Source organism: Tenrec ecaudatus, chromosome 5 (genome assembly GCF_050624435.1).
Source record: "Tenrec ecaudatus isolate mTenEca1 chromosome 5, mTenEca1.hap1, whole genome shotgun sequence".
NCBI classification, from domain to species: Eukaryota; Metazoa; Chordata; class Mammalia; order Afrosoricida; family Tenrecidae; genus Tenrec; species Tenrec ecaudatus.
The window spans coordinates 165,988,723-166,006,574 of record NC_134534.1 but is presented as its reverse complement, the minus strand read 5'-3'; the positions used below and the strand labels follow the sequence as shown (position 1 = coordinate 166,006,574).

The 17,852-nt window shown below is 41.9% G+C and overlaps 1 protein-coding gene across 15 annotated transcripts in view; it reads right to left on the bottom strand.

The window, feature by feature from the left end:
• Nucleotides 1-16,970, bottom strand: part of KMT2C (lysine methyltransferase 2C) — a 327,314-nt gene extending 310,344 nt beyond the window's left edge. For 11 of the 15 annotated variants that reach the window (XM_075550191.1, XM_075550199.1, XM_075550194.1 and 8 more), the window contains exon 1: nt 16,591-16,970. In XM_075550191.1, the coding sequence (XP_075406306.1) occupies nt 16,591-16,751 (161 nt within the window). In that variant the 5' untranslated portion in view covers nt 16,752-16,970. The remainder of the gene's footprint in view (nt 1-16,590) is intronic. The other 4 variants (XM_075550200.1, XM_075550206.1, XM_075550201.1 and 1 more) reach the window with 1 other exon arrangement.
• Nucleotides 16,971-17,852: the final 882 nt, after the last annotated feature.

Here is a 17,852-nt window from a genome sequence, read left to right as displayed (position 1 = left end):
ACAGTTGTTTCTTCTCATTTTGAATTGTATTCAAATCCTGACCTTTCTGAAACGCAGGTTCTTCATCTATAAACTGGAACTACTGATGCTATCTTGTGTGATTGTTATTCATAATGATATAATTTCTGGTAAGCACTCACCCTCATCAGGTCAATTCTGAGTCACTGTGTCTATATAGAACAGGGAAGAACAGTTTCAAACTGTTAACCTCACGACATAGTAGCCCAACTCATAACCCACTACTCCACAACAGCTCCTCTGATAATCACTGTATGAGTCTTATTACATAATGACCATGAACGATTTATTGTTCACTTGCCCAATTCTCTTGGTTTTTTGGTCTTTTTTAAATTCTTCATGATTCAACTCAGACATTATTCTTTGTTCAATTGCCCTCAATTAAATTTTTCCTTCTCTAAGCTTTCCAACTGTTTATGTAATCTTCTAAGGTAGGAACTGTCATTTTGCATTCACTTTACACTGAATTATCAGAATTTGAAAGAAGAGATCTAGTCTTATTTTTATTTATCCATGTACAATAAATTGTAGATGCTTAGAAAAGATTTAATTGTTGACTGGTATTTCCATTAGCTGATTAGCAGAAAACAAAAGAGCAAAGTAAATCTAAGAGAAAAAAACACGCATTAAGGCCTCATTTTGAAAAGAAAAAATTATTTTAAGTAACTTATAATTTTCACATTACACAGTAATTTTTAAATTTGTTTCCTTATCTCCTTTCATATGAAGTAAGGAAAAATCAAGACCCAAGTCGTATGCTTCCAACATTATTATTATCTCTGGAAAAAATTATTTTAAAGTATTAGGTAAATAATTTCCCTTAACATTTTATTGTACAATATAGTCCACCAGACAACCATATTACATTGTAAGTAACATGATATACTCCAAGTCAAGTATGACTTTCTGGACTAAAACAATTATTACCTCTCTGGTATTTATTAGTGCTGCTCACCAAATATTTCCAGTCTCTTTCCAGGGACAAAGGAATCTTGAGGAAATAGTGGGTTTATGAGTTTGGCTGTTAACCACAAGGTTAGCAGTTCAAAACCACCAGTCATTCTGCAGGAGAAAGATGAGGCTTTATCTGGGGTCTTAAAGGCTTGAAGGTAAACAAGCAATCATCTAGCTCAGAAGCAACAAAGCCCACATAGAAGAAACATACCAGCCTGTGAGATCATGAGGTGTCGAAGGGATAAGATATCAAGCATCAATTAACAAAAAATCAAATATTGTGAATGAGAGGGGAGTGCAGATTGGGGACCCAAGACCCAACAGGTAGGAAACTGGACATCCCCTTACTGAAGGGTCGCGGGGAGAAGATGAGCCAGTCAGGGTGCAGTATAAGCACCGATGAAACATACAACTTTCCTCTAGTTCCTAAATGCTTCCTCCGCCCACTATCATGACCCCAATTCTATCTTACAAATCCAGCTAGATCAAAGGATATACACTGGTACAGATAGGAGCTGGAAACATAGGGATTCCAGGACAGATAATCCCTTAAGGACCTGTGCTGAGAGATCAGATACCAGGAAGGTGGAGAGAGGGTGGGGTAGAAAGGGGGAACCAATTACAAGGATCTACATATAACCTCCTCCCTGTGGGGTGGACAACAGAAAAGTGGGTGAAGGGAGATGTCAGACAATGTAAAATATGACAAAATAATAATTTACAAATTATCAAGGGTTCATGAGGGAGTGGGGAATGTGGAGGGAGAGGGAAACTGAGGAGCTGGTACCAGGGCTCAAGTAGAAAGCAAATATTTTGAGAATGATGATGGCAAAAAATGTACAAATGTTCTTGACACAATGGATGTATGTACGAACTGTGATAAGAGTTGTAGGAGCCCCCAATAAAATGATTTAAAAAAAGATGAGGCTCTTTACACTCACATAAATATTTAGTCTCAGAAACCCACCAGAGCAGTTCTACTCTGTCCTAGAGGGTCACTATGGATTGGAACTGAGTGGGTGAGTTACAGAAATATGACAGAAACGGAATTTCATTTCTCTGCCCCCTTCAAGCTCAGTGCTACTGTAGGAAGACCGACATGGACTCTCTCCCTCAGAGTGGGTGCAGATGCTCCCAAGTCAGGCCTGTTACACATACATCATAAACAAGAAACAAACCCTGACAGATCTTGGTAAGAATTGGAATCGACTTGATTGATGGCAGTGAGTTTTGACTTATTTAAGTCACTGTTGTACAGTTTTCTATATGTAGAGAATGAGGGACCCTGAGACTACATGAAGACATAGACCTGTCCATCCTAACATCCATTGAGAGCAGCTCCTAGTCGACTTTTCCTATTGAATGTAGCCACAAAAGTGACCACCAACTGAACCCTACCCAGATTGTAGAATCATGAGGAAATAAGAACGAGGTGGTTTTAACCCATGGGTTTTTGTGGTGGTTGGTTAAGTATCGATAACAGAAACTGATGGCATTGTGAATTTGGGACTCTATGGACAAAGAAAAAAATTGAGGTAAGACAGAAATCACTTTGTTTTATAACTTCTTTTACTGAGAGTGTTAAATTAAGATTGCCCTCTACCCTCATTTTCTGAGGTATTTTGCCATAGGTAATCAGTTTTTTATTATTGAGGAACTTAGATGGCATTTTAGAAAGCAGTTTTCGGTGTAACTAGGTAATATATAATAAGAAGACAAGAATTATGAATATTAACTCTAAAAATAAAGGCATGATTTTATCCTTTTAATTTATACAAAGATCATATATATATACATATATACGTATGTATTTAGAACATTGACTACTCTTATAGTCACAATAAATGAGTTCTAAACTGGGACCTATTTCTAACTAGCTGTGTGGTCCTGGACCATCAGTTAGATTGTTGTTAGGTACCATAAGTCACTTCTGACTCACAGTGACCCTAAGACAAGAGTATGAAACATCCCGCACCATCCTCTGACGTTTGAGCCCACTATTGCAGCTAATGGGTTAATTCATCTTGTCAAGGGTCTACCTCTTTTTTGCTGCCCCTCTATCAAACATGATTATCTTTTCGCAGGAACAGGTTTCTCTAGGTAACATGTCCAAAGTACATGAAGTCTTCCTCTAAGGAGCATTGTGGGAGCACCTCTTCCGAGAGATTTGTTTGTCCTTTTGGCAGTCCACAGTACCTTCACCAGCACTGTAATCAACAATTTTTCTTTGGTCTTCCTTATGTGGTGTCCAATTTTCACATGCACAGAACATGAGGCAATGAAATGTCATGGCTTGGTTAAGGGTGCATCTTTGGCCTCAAAAGTAAACACCCTTGGTTTTTAGCATTTGAAGGAGTTCTTGTACAGCAAATCTACCCAAGAACATGCATTATTTGATCTCTTGACTGCTGCTTCCATGAGTACTGGTTATGGATCCAAGCAAGACAAAGTCCTTAACAATCTCAATCCTTTCTCCATTTATCATGTTGCCCCATTGGTTCAGCAAATCAGGCCTCTTAAGAAAGCAAAAGGGAAAGCTGCCAGGCTTCATAAGGCATAGACCCAAAATGTACAAAATGTCATTTCGGCTGCATTCTACTGGTTGTCATATGGTTAGCCAAGATATTAGGGGAGGCAACTATAAATAGCATGAATACCAGTAGATATAGTACTTGAGGATCAGCAATAGGCTACTATCTCCCCCTTTATTTACTATAAAGGTAACTCTTTGATATTCACCTTTAGAATGCTATAATCGCTCATTTGTCTTTAAAATGCATTTATACTAATTTTTAGTTGTGATCTAATTGTAATATTCTATAATCTCTGTACAAATCTTGTATAAGGAAAAACTCTAGTCACATTAACCAAGTGCTTCAACCCTGGTAGGACAGATCCACTGATGAGAACTTTAAGGTAGAGAACATAGTTATAATTCAATTTGTTATCTGAGATGCAATAACATACTCTTATGACAGCGGTTCTCAACCTGTGGGTCATGACTCCTTTTGGAGGGGGAGGGTCAAATAACGCTTTCACAGGGGTTGCCCGATTCTAAACAGTAGCAAAATTACAGTTATGAAGTAGCAACGAAAATGAGTTTATGGTTGGGGGGGGTCACTACAACATGAGGAACTGTAGTTAAAGGGTCGCAGCATGAGGAAGGTTGAGAACCACTGCTTCAAGTGCTCACTCTAAACATAAGAGTGTAAGCATTTAGAATCCCTACAATGAAGAAACCAAGGAAGTGTTATTGCTAGGCTTTACTAAAAGGAGTTCAAATGAGAGTCATCTAAGGTACAGCAATTGGTCTCTTGCCATGAGGAGAAAAGAAGGGTGATAAAAATAAGACACACAGAAACAAATGGCCCAGTGGATAATCATGTGAACATCAGCTTCCAGGATCCAGAAAACAGAAGAACCAGATGGTGCCAATGACGGCAGAGAAAAGGGATCACAGTATAAAGTCCTGGACAGAACAGGAAAGAAAATGTGGTACAAAATCCAAAATCATAACGGGATTCTCTTAAACAGACCAGGCTTACTGGTCAAATGGAAACTGGTGGAACCCTCAAGATTATGACCCTGACTCACCCTTCATGTTTGGAAATAAACTCAGTCCATGGCTCAATTTCCAGCCAAACAATACGCATGTCTTAAGAGGAAAAACAAAAGAGGGTGGTCAGAGGACTTTTTTAAAGCATAGCAACTCAGTACTCCTTAGATCAGGGGTCCGCAAACAACGGCTGCCGAGGACATTTATCCAGCCCACCAGGTGTTTTTGCCCCGTTTGTTTTTTACTTCAAAATAAGATATGTGCCATGTGCATAGAAATTTGAGGACCCCTGCTAGACTAATCAACCATTTGAGATCCAAAGAGCAGCATTTTCCCAAAGATAAAAGCTCAGAAGGGTTAGGGAAGGAGGAACTGAAGGAGAAAACACAAGTGTGATTAGTGATGTTTTGGTGTGAGGACTACAATCAAGTGACATGAAGGGAAATATATAAGAAATGTTGAATGGAAAACTGATTTTCTCTTGCAAACCTTTACTCAATTCACAATTTAAAAATTAAAATTAATAAGAAAGAAAAAGTACATACGGCTTCTCATGCAAGTGAATTATGGTGAGGGGTAAAGAACAAAAGTCACCCGCCGCCCCACCCCACCCCCCAAAAAAAAAAATCAAGAAACCACCTAGTAACCAGTCCATGTAGGGAGACCAACTGACAAAACCTGGGTCACCAGATCTGTAATATTAAAGACTCACTATATCATATGTAGATTTGGATGACATTTTAAAAATAACTGTAATAGCATCATCACATACATAGCATCTAAGTAATTACTTTGCTTGATTTTCATGTGTTAATAAAAAACATTCTATTGAGATTTCTGCTGACCTACCCTTTGTATAGTACTCTTCTTTTTCTCTTGATTATGGTCATTTATATGGAAAGAAAATGGCTCTTTTCTCACCAATAATAACTATATATGTATTTTATGTCATGGGGTCTTTTTTAGCGTTTGGTAGTTATCTCATCATCACATGTCTGTTACTAAATAGCTCTGTGATCTCAGATTAACAAATTCATTGGTGAGCATGACACTTAGTTCATGACACTTAGTGCCAGACATTGGTCTAAATTCTACACATATATAAATCCATTCATTCACAACAATCCTAAGTTTGATGTATTACAATACTCACTTTCCAGATGAGGTGACTGAGGCACCACAAAGATACATATTGTGCCTAATGTCAACTAGTTAATAAAGAAAAGCTGGGTTTGTATCCAAGTAGTCTTGGCTCCAAAATCTGTGTAATCCCCAGATCCTAGATTTCTCATTTGTGAAACTAGATTAAAACTTTTAGTTATTAAATTTTTAAGTGAAGTTGAACATAAGATATACTCTCCAAGAAGATTAATATTTATTATGTATTCTTCCTAATATTTTTCTATGCCTAAAATATGTACATAAACCCACTGCCATCAATTTGATTACAACTCAGTGACTCTGTATTGGGTTTCTAAGGCTGTAAATCTTTACAAGAGTAGCCAAGCTCACCTTTCTTCCATGGAGTGGCTTGTGGGTTTGAACTTCTGACCTTAGTTATCAGTCTACTGTTTACCCAACAATGCCATCAAGACTTAAAATATGTACATATTTGGGGCAGGTGCCTTTTAGAAAATAAGATTTACTAATTAATTTGCTTTTCTAGTTTCTTATTGCTTCAGAACTTGTGGAAAATTTTTTTTCTCAATTCAATAATACATCATCTAAACCCCTCAGGACCAATAGTAAGAGTAGCGATACCAAGAAGGTAGGGGGAAGGTGGGGGGAAAAAGAGGAACCTATCACAATGATCTACATATAACCCCATCCCAATGGGACAGACAACAGAAAAGTGGGTGAAGAGTGACAGCGGTCGGTATAAGACAAGAAAAAAATCATAAATTTAACAATCATTCATGCAGAAGGAAGGGTGGGGGAAGGGGAGAAATGAGCTGCTACCAAGAGCTCAAGTACAAAGAAAATGTTTTGAAAACGATGGTGGCAACATATGTACAAATGTGCTTGACACAATGGGTGGGTGTATAGATTGTGACAAGCACTGTAAGAGCCCCCAATAAAATTATTTAAAATAAAATAATGCATCATTGGCATTCCCACTGGAACCCATAGATTTAGCTGCCTGGGTAAAATTTACATGGCGATCCACTGGTGGGCATTTTGCTGTTGCCACTTTTTCTTTCTTAGTAATGCTGCTGCTATGAGCATCTTTGTACATGCATGAGGAGGTTTCAAATGCTGGAGGGGGCGGCGGGGGGGGATGCAATGAAGAGATAATGCAATCTTTCCACAAACTTTTGGAAGTTCCTCTTTCATTTGAGTCAAGAGTATATTCTGATTTCCTTTACCAGTTTTCTGGATGTTCTTTGTCTCCACCCGCCACCCAACTTCACCACCACCACCCCCATCTGTAAAAGTAATAGTAATAAGCATCCGAATCCTTTTTACTATTTCCCACACTGTCTTCACATTCTCAGTGAGTGATTTCAGGTAATTCACATATGTAATTGCCTATCTGTTCCAGGAACTTCAAAATTCTTCCTCTGGAGTAACTGAATCTCTCTACCTTTCCCATCCCCATTCCCAACAACCTACCTCCTCTATCCTGATAACCTCATACATGACTAGGGCAACTCAGGATAATTTCTCTTTTTACATTATTACCAGGCTCTCTCCATGGGAAGGTATGACAGTCTGGCTTCCATAGAGAGCACTGCCTTGGAAATCCTACAAGGCAGTTCTACTCTGTACTGAGTTGGAATCAACTTGACAGCAATGGGTTTGGTGTTTTTCTTTTGTTTTTTAATTGTTTTATTAGGAGCTCATACAACTCTTATCACAATCCATACATACATCAATTGTATAAAGTACATCTGTACATTCATTGCCCTCATCATTCTCAAAACATCCGCTCTCCACTTAAGCCCCTGGCATCAGCTCATTTTTCCCCTCCCTCCCCGCTCCCCCCAACCTCATGAGCCCTTGATAATTTATAAATTATTACTTTGTCATATCTTGCCCTGCCCAACGTCTCCCTTCACCTACTTTTCTGTTGTCCATCCCCCCGGGGAGGAGGTCACATGTAGATCCTTGTAATTGGTTCCCTGTTTCCAACCCACTCTCCCTCTACCTTCCCAGTATTGTCACTCACACTACAGGTCCTGAAGGGATCATCCACCCTGGATTCCCTGTGTTTCTGGTTCCTATCTGTACCAGTGTACAGCCTCTGATCTAGCCAGACTTGTAGAATTTGGATCATGATAGTGGGAGGGCGGGGGGGGGGGGGAGCACTTAAGAGCTAGAGGAAAGTTGTATGTTTCATCATTGCTACATTGCACCTTGACTGGTTCATCTCCTCCCCTAGACCCCTCTGCAAGGGGATGTCCAGTGGCCTACAAATGGGCTTTAGGTCTCCACTCTGCACTCCCCACCTCACTCACTATGGTAAGATTTTTTTTTTTGTTCTGATGATGCCTTATACCTGGTCCCTTCGACACCTCGTGATCGCACAGACTAGTGTGCTTCTTCCATGTGGGCTTTGTTGCTTCTGAGCTAGATGGCCGCTTGTTTACCTTCAAGCCTTTAAAACCCCAGACACTATCTCTTTTTGATAGTCAGGCACCATCAGCTTTCTTCGCAACATTTGCTATGCACCCATTTGTCTTCATCGATTGTATCATGGAGGTATGCACCCAACGATATGATTTTTTGTTCTTTGATGCCTGATAAATGATCCCTTCGGCACCTTGTGATCACACAGGCTTATGTGTTCTTCCATCTGGATTTTGTTGTTCAGAGCTAGATGGCCGCTTGTTTATCCTCAAGCTTTTAAGACCCCAGACGCTATATCTTTTGATAGCTAGGCACCATCAGCTTTCTTCACCACATTTGATTGATAGTTCACCCTCTTTGTCTTCAGTGGTTGTGTCAAGAAGGTGACATCATAGAATGCCAATTTAATAGAAGAAAGTATTCTTGCATTGGGTTTGGCTTTTTTCTTAGAATAGCTATCATCAAATGACCAAGTATCTGTGTATATAAACTTAGCTGTATAAACTGCTACATAGAATACAAAATAGTTTAATAATGATTCCTGCCCTCAGGAAGACGGAAAATACCTGCTTTTAAAATCTTAAGTTACACAATAAAGTAAAACAACCAGGGCATAAAGAAGAAGCTTAAGACCTGTAGCATACTGGTAGCCTACAGGTCAAACTGGCTCACCAAGAGACCCAAATAGTACTTTAAAATCAAAATAGTTGAAAATTGAGATTCAAGTTTTTAAAAAGCAAATAGTCCAACCTCTGTTGAAAATCACAGTATCTACAAACAAACATTCACATCCTCAAAAAGCAACCATCTCCAAAAATTTCCAGGCTGTTCATTTTCTCTCCAACATTCAGCCTTAAGTAAGTTATGAGCTGTCTTTACGATCTTAAAAACATCCTTCAAATAACTCATTAAATTACCTGCTGGGCCCTGGATGAGAGGGTGAAGCTCAGACTCATTAGTCTAGCATTCAAGGACCATACAGATTGACACCCAACCTCTACATTAAGTCTCTGCTCTATGCACAAGAGGCGCTCTGGTGACACAGTAGTTATGCACTGGGCTGCTAACCACAAGGCCCAAAGTTCAAAACCACTAGTCACTCCCTGGGAGAAAGATGGGGCTTTCTACTTCCACAAAGAGTTATAGTCTGTGAAACCCACAGGGACAATTCTACCCTGGCCCTATTTGGATGGCTATGAGTCAGCTTCAACTTCATGACAGTGAGTTTGGCTTGTGTTTTTTGTTGGGTTCTTTTTTTAAATGCACATTATGAACGTGATTGAATTATTGAAATGTATGGTGAATTTTATGTCATTGAAATTGCTAAAAATAAACTTTTGTTTTTCTTAAAAAGCCTCTGCTCTTGGGAGGATAAAAGGGGAACTGATCACAATGATCTACATATAACCCCCTCCCAGAGGGAAAAACAACAGAAATGTGGGTGAAGGGTAACTGCGGTCAGTGTAATAAATGAAAATATATATATAAATTATCAAGGGTTCATGAAGGAGGAAGGGTGGGGGAAGGGGGAAATGAGCTGATACCAAGGGCTCAAGTAGAAAATGTTTTGAGAATGATGCCAATATGTACAAATGTGCTTGACACAAGGGATGGGTATATAGATTGTGATAAGAGCTGTAAAATCCCCCAATAATTATAAAAATGATCTTTTTTTATTTAAAGCCTCTGCTTTTATACACCAACAGAAAACAGTTTACATACTTTGTAGAATAATCCTATTGCTCCCTTAGAACATACACACACTCTCTTGTCAGTCTACAAATTCAGTCTCCCCAATTCCTCACAGCCTAATTCAGGTAATACGTGGGAGTAGCTCCCAAGAATCCCCACAAAAATGGAATTTCTTCCCCCAAAAGCTATATATGAAAATATTTCTTACAAAACAACCTATCACCTTCAAAAATACTCTCTATTACACTTAATACATTTGTCAAATCAGCAATTATATGCTCGGAAACATTTTTCAAACTCATCTGTTTAGATGGCTAACAGCACCTCCCTCGTTTTTTTTCTTCACTTTTTCTAGGTCATCAAATCTCTTCCATGTTTCCTTGCATTCTCGGAAGACAAAAATGCTGCATACAGTAAGGTAAGATCAGTAAGACGCATGGAGCAAGAGAGGCACGCTGGGTTTGGTTTTTTTGGGTTTTTTTGTTTTGTTTTTTTTGCCAAAAACTGGTGCACTGTGATGGGCGTGAGGTGAGCAGGTAACCTTGTCCTGGTGGTAAAACCAGCCACCCATCTGCCACAAATCAGCCCTTTTTTATTGCATACTGTTGCACAATCTTTTCAGAACCTCTAAATAGAAAGCTTGATTTAACAGTCTGACCTGGTGAAACAAAATCCAAATGCACTATGAGTCAACATTTTCATCTCTTCAAGAAGTTGCCAGACATCCAGAACAAGGTTTGTGATCAATGGACATTTCACCTTTTTGGAAATGAGAAAACCACTTGTACACGAGTTTTTCCCATTTCACACTGTCCTTGTAAGCTGTGTTCAACATCACAAGTTTCTGTGGCATTCCCCCCTCCCGCCCCCCCACACACACACACCAGGAAACAAAATTTCAGAGCCTCATCCTGTTCTCTTAAATCAACCATCACAAAAAATGAGCAAAACTGGATTCACGAAAAAAAATTCACTGTGACCAGAGAGAACCTTCCCAGGCTACACCACTGTGTGCACCAACTCAGAGGAAGTTGCTGGATGCTCACCTAGTGGGAAAAATGCATACTATAAAAGCTCCACTCCGCCTAGCACAATTCCATTTGCGGAGGGTAACCCCTAGTACTTTCTCCAAGTCTTTGTAGTCCTCTTTGTAGAACCATTCTTCCACAGTTGTCTATGCCGTTGTCTCTATTTGACCATTACTTAGTCCTGTATCCAAATGAAAAGAGCCTGGTAGCACTAGTGGTTCCAGTTGGGTTGCAATCCACAAGGTTAGCAGTTTGAAATAACCACCCCATCGAGGGAAAGACAGGGCTTCCTACTGCCGTAAAAAGTTAGTGTCTTGGAAATTCACAAGGGCAGTTCTACCATGTCCTATAGGGTCATTATGAGCTCAAAGTCAACGAGATCCTAAATAAAAGCTGTGAAAAGTTATATACGCATTCAAAAGGCATAAGACTTCTTAGAAGCATTTCAGCATTTACTGCCACCAAAGTTCTTGAATTAGAAAATGTTTTTGTTGTATATACTTTTGCCAAAATTAAAAGAAAACAAATCATATGAATAGCAATGAATACAAGGGGGAAATGTTCTAAAATTGATCGTGGCAAAGATTGTACAATTATTCTTGATGTGGTTGAATTATTGAATTATATGATATGTGGATAAAGTACAAATAAAACCGTTAAAAAAATGCTACCACCACAAAATTAACAGCAAAAGCAAAGTAAGGCAATTTTCCTATCTTTTACAAGAGGCTTTCTCTAAAAATATTAGAAAGTGCAAAAAAAAAAAAAAAAGCTGTGTCATTCCTACTTAACTTGTGCTCTTGAACGCTTCAAATTCTGAAAATACTTACATGTCCAATCCCAAATTCAAAATTATAGTGTTTCCACTACATTTCTCACTAATCACCACTACACATTTCATAGGTAAGCCATGACAAAAATAAATAGAAATCATCCATCCATCTCCATTTCATGTCATAATATTTATAACTTACCCTATCTACAAGTTCTGAAAATAGTCACATTAGCAAGCATAATAAAGATTTTGAAAGAAAAGAGTAAAGGATTAATCAGCTTTTTGAAATAATACATAATTTTTTAAAGAGAAACGCATGAACAAAAAGATTGTGTAATTTAAAGTTTACCCATGGCAGCCAAGTTATGCTCAGTCCAACATCTCATATAGATTAAAAACTACATCATATCAAGCATCTGACATATACCTTCTGCAAACATACAGTAGAGAGAACATCTAATATTCTCTAAGAACTGATCATTTTCATTTTGGAAAATAATATGGTTTCATGAAAGATCCTCAGTCATAATCATAAGTGGTCTAGGAATAAACGGTTGGACAATCAGTATTTGGTCAGAGTAAACTTGACTATGGACTGGGGTATGTATAGTCAGTCACCCCTGCAAACTGATGACAATTCTGACATCGGATAATAGGCCAACTATTGAATCACAATTTTCAGAATATGGAAAACTAAGCTTTGTGATATTACATAAAAGTTTGTTTTTAAAAACTTACATATTCATGACCAAAATCTAAAATAAAATGTATTAAATTTAAAACATCACATTTTCAAATACGAGATTCCCAAAAATAAGAACTACAGGATAACAACAAAGTACAGTGGGATCAGGTAAAGAAAAAAAAATCAAGTAAGATGAGTGGCTGGCATCAAAGGACCTGTTTTTCAATTAAATTAGTGTCTATTAAGTTCCAGAGACCCATAGCTACTGAAAATTTCCATTTATCTAACTTCTTGAAAGATTAAGAATTAATGTCCTAAGTACAGATTTGCATTGTCTCACAATGCATAAACAGTTATAATGTTATCAACTGACTATAAACTGTTGCACTGTAATGCAGTATACAGTTTCAATCCCTATTTCACATTGGAAACTCAGAAAATGAGAAATGAGTATTGAGGGATAAGATGGTACCAGTATAAAGTAGCAAGATTCAACTGCTACATTGCTATTTTTTGCTAATTCCTTCTACAAAATTACTGGTTATTTCCAATTTTTCTGTAACACAGCTCAAAGTAACTTTTTAAAGGGAAAACGTGAGAGAATTTAACCACAGTCTTTTCATTCCATTTTTCCACAAATGTTTTTAAGCCCCCTTGTCATGCCTGTCCTCTTAAAGAAGTGGCTTAGAGTATTAACGTCTAATCGAAAAAAGCCAAGGAAATGTCCTCAGATAGCCTATCTTCACCCCCTGCTGTTTCTGCAATATCGCCCCCCCCCAGCCTAGCCCCACAATCTACCTAGAGAAAAATGGTAGGATGCTTTTCTTTGCTTCCCAAATTACAAATTTAAGTTTACACGGTAAGAAAGAAAAAATATATATGTTCTTCACATTAATAAAAATATAATTACACTTCTGGTAAATATTCCCAGTGATTATTCTGTTGTCTTTGCCAATGGGAAGACTTGAGCCTCTGCCTCTGGCAAAGATTATGAGCTACTCCAAATAACCAAATAAATAATTAAGCATTATCTGATAGAACTTCCAGACACATGGAAATTTTACCATTCCACTTGCTATTTGACAAAAGGAAATCTCAATATATACTTACTTTTCAAACTCTAATTACCTAAACCAGTGGTTCTTAACCTTCCTAATGCCGGGACCCTTTAATACAGTTCCTCATGTTGTAGTAACCACCCCCGACCATAAAATTATTTTCATTGTTACTTCAAAACTGTAATTTTGCTACTGTTATGAATCAGTGGACCCCTGTAAAAGGTTATTGGACCCCAAATGGGGTCGTGACCCACAGGTTGAGAACCCCTGAGCTAAACTGTCAGTCTTGGGAACTCAGGGTTGCTATGAGCTGGCTTCGACTGGATGCCATTGAGTTTGTTTGCTTTTTCCCAAACTCTGCCTTTAAGACCAAAACCAGTTCAAAACTCTTTTTCAGGCAGTAACTACGAATTTTAAATAATCAAAGTTAACATAAAACCAATAAGTACGTAGACTACATTTTCAAATGTGTCAAATAACTTAAAATTTTCTAGCTAATAATATGAAACAAGAAAATGCCTAACCAACGTAATTATTAAAAATTCACTCATGAAACAGATAACTGGCAACGAGTAACTAACTTTCTATTTCAAAACCAAAAAGATAAATATGCATGTCACTCTTAACAAAGGGTCATAGACACTCAGTTAGCTAAGCACAACCTATTAAATTATTGGTAGACATTAAATATCACTGACCATTTATTATCTCCATTACATTTCAAAGGAATACTAATTTTCATTTCCTAGGTGATTTTCACATAATTTCAGCCATTAAAAACCTAATTTTCATTTCTTATTCCTTAGAAAATTAACACTACACATCAGTTTCACTTTCAGGGTCTTAGTACCCAATTAACTACAGTATCTTTCTGCACGAATCTTAATACTGTGGTCCGTTGATCTGGCCTCACAGTGACCCTATAGATGGAACAGAATTGCTTCACATGGTTTCTGAAGCGGTAAATCTTTACAGGAACAGACAGCCTCATCTTTCTTTCCAGGTTTCTGCTGAGCAAGGGGCTGGTGGCTTTGAACCATCAACCTTGCAGTGCAACACAACCCACTGAACCACTAGTATAATTGGAACCATCAATGTTACTGCTAGACTGTACTTTCTTATAAGGAAATGATATCTAGACCAGTTTTCAAATCTAAATGCGAACTCTTTTAAGACTTAAACATTTCCTAAACATTTCCCAGTTTGGGTGTTTTTATACTGCTGGGTTGGTGTCATTCTATATAAATGTCTTACCTTTTCAAGCATTTTCCTTCATTAGTAATAGGAGAAATAAAAATTTACGGTATAAAATGGTAAGACTTTTCATCAACCTTTTTCATGATGTATCCTTAAGTAGTGTTGATACCAATGAGCTCATTCCAACAGCAGGGGTTAAGTATGCATGGACTCATTTTCTCGTTAATGTTCTAATGTGTACCTATACAGTAAAGGACCTGGAAACATGGAAAGGGCTACTCTAGGGAGAGTAAGAATTTAAAAGCAAACCTAAAACAAAAAATAATTCCAAATGAATGTCCAAAAAGACACCAAGACATGTTTTTCAAGCAGAAAAAAACCAAAAGCAATCAACTTGAAACTCCAATATGGCATTGCTTTGAAAGATACAAAAAGTGGCAAAGTTTTAAAGTTACTTAAGACTTCACCTTCTTTCTCCAAATTTCAGTTACTACCGCATAATTGCAATGGCATTGTACACCAGATATGACATTACAATGGGAGTGGTATAATAAATAGATCCCAACTGTGTATCACCAAGAAGCTAATGCACTAATGTATAAACTCTGTACTTGTTTCCCTTCTGATCTGTCACAGCAAGGTTAGTAGCTGGTAGAAAACTAGTGAGCCAAGTTGAAGGCCTTGAATCATTTTCACAGTAAAAGAAAACAAAAGCAAAAGCTGCACACCGTCAAGGGCTTCAAGAGGTTCCCACAAGACGGCCCTGTTATGCCCTAAGAAATCCTACTGGGTGTGCTGCGTGTCACCACATACAACCATGCTATTGTTAAATAAAGGCACCCAACCTGAAGGAACTGTTTTCCTCCACTTCGCAGTGCTGCTACCACTACAAACAGTTCGATAAAAGTATCATAAGATGAACTGAGTATCCTGTTGGACGCCATTCCACAGCTTTGTAGGACAGTCACAGGTCTTCCAGGGCACACTATAAAGCCGAAAGAGCTGAGCACCGAGCGGCACCAAACGCGCTTCCTCCTTTACAAAGTGGCCGTGGAACCATTTTTTAAAAGACATTTCTAGTTTCTAGTGCTCTACGGTCCCCATTTCTAATCTACATTCACAAACAAAACCTATTCCTAAACCAGTAATCCTTTCACTACGGCTCTGAGAAGAGTTCGGGAACATTAAGATTCGCATTCTATCCGAATCAAAGTACCCTTCCAATTCTGCCCGGGGTGGAGGGACTGGCTGGCGACGTTTCATTCCAAAACTTGAAGGCACTGCTTTACCTTCCACTGTGTGGTCACACGAGAGTAGTGCTTTTCTTCGGTGTCCAGCAGGGCGGTTCTGAAGGGGAGGGGGGAGGGGTAGCAGAGAAGTCCACAGACTTCCCAAATTAATATTAAAGAGTGGAAATATCGGTTTACGATCACGAAAAGTTGAAGGACCGACTGGCTGACAAAGGCAAACCGCGCCAGCTCTGCGCTTCGGCCGAGCCCACCGAGCGCGAGCGGCGCCCACCTGGCCGAGGCGTTTGACAGCTACGAGTTTCCCCAGAGCAGGCGGCTTTGTAGTTCCGGATCGATTCGCCCTGGGCACCACCTGGGTGCGCCTGTGCGACGAGTGGGTGTTTGGGGGGTCCTAATTTGTCTGCAGGAGCCAACGAGGCCGAGATAACCCTGCCCAAAATTGCTCCTGGAAGCCGAACGAAACAAACACACCGAAAAGGCCAAACTAAAAAGTAAAGTGCCGCGGCGCCGAGCGAGCCCGAGCGGAGCCTTATTTGGCAGAGTGAGGTGCCGGGTGCCGGGGGAGGCTGGGGTGCGCGGTCGGCGGCGAGGGGCGCAGGAGGGTGGGGAGCGGCCCGAGGCGTGGGGGCCGCCGGGCAGCAGCTCCAGGGTGCAGCCGGCTCCCGGCCGCTCCCCACCCCCACCGGGCAGGCTGGGGGCGCGGGCGCGGGCGGCGGGTGGGGGGCGCGGGCGGCTGCCCGGTGCGGTGACAGCTCCGCTCGGGCGCCGGGGCGGACTCCCGGCCGCGCTCCCTCACACTCAACTTACTTCTTTCTGGCTCTCTGGAAAGGGGAAGCGCCATCTTTGCGAGGCCGGCCCCGAGGTCTTTTGTCTGCGGCTGCGGGGCTCGGGGCCGGGGCTCCGGGCTCCTCGGGGGGTGGTGGCGGCGGCTGCGGCTGCTCCGCACTCCGGTCTTCCTCAGACGACATCCTAGTCACCAGGAAAGACACATGGATCCCGGCCCTCCTCCCGGGGGCTCCTCCCGCCGCCGCCGCCGCCGCCGCCGCTGCCGCCGCTGCTCTGGTTCCTCCTCCCCGGCTCAGCCTCTCGCATCTCCCGCAGCCCCGGGAGCAGCCGCAGGTACCGGGCGAGGAGGCAACATGGAGCGAGCAGGACGCGCACTCACACACATCCACACGCGGGCGCGCGCACTCGGCGCGCAAGGGCCGGCGGGGGCCGGGCGAGGGGCCTCGGGCCGCGGGCGGGCGGAGCGGGGGGCGGGCGCGCAGGGAGGGGCCGGCCGGGGAGGGGGCTGCGGGAGCGCGCGGGCGGGGCCGGGGTGGGGGAGGCGAGGGCGGGGGCGGGGGCGCCCGCTGGACCCCCCGGGACTCCGCCCGCGGCCCTCCCCTAGGCACCGCCCGCGGCGGGGAGGCGACGGGGGCCGGGGTGGGGAGCGCTGGCGCGGGGCCGGCTGGAGCCGGGACGCGGCCGCGAGTCGACTCCCTCCCGCGCGGCCCCTCCCCGCCGCGGGCCCCGGGGGGCGGCGGCGGCGCGGAGCGGCGAAGTTTTGACAGCTGCTCCAGTTGTTGTGGGCTCCGAGGCTGCTCCCTCGGGGCGGGCGTCTCGCTCGAACACTAGCGCGCGCGCACACGCACACACACTCGCTGTCACTCTCCACACACTCGCTCGCGACACGCACTCGCTCTCCCTCTCTCACACACACACGTTCGCCTCTCGCTCTCTCCCTTACACACGCACGTTCGGCCCTCGCTGTCCCTTACACACACACGTTGGCTTCTCGCCCTCTCCCTTACACACACACACACGTTCGCCCCCCGAGCGGGCGAGAGGAAGTTGTGTTGCTCGTGTGTGCCACACGCACACCCCACCAGGACCGTACGGGGGGACTACGCCCGTGTCTCCACCCCAGGCGACACGCACCACAGACCTCTCAAACTCGCCGCCGTCGCACCCACAGACCCCTGCCTCGACGTCCCCGCTCCCCCTCCCCCTGCCCCTGCTGGGCCCTTCTACCCCACCCCCCCGCGCGCCACCGCGGCCACTCACAGAACTCGCTCCGCGCCTGCGCT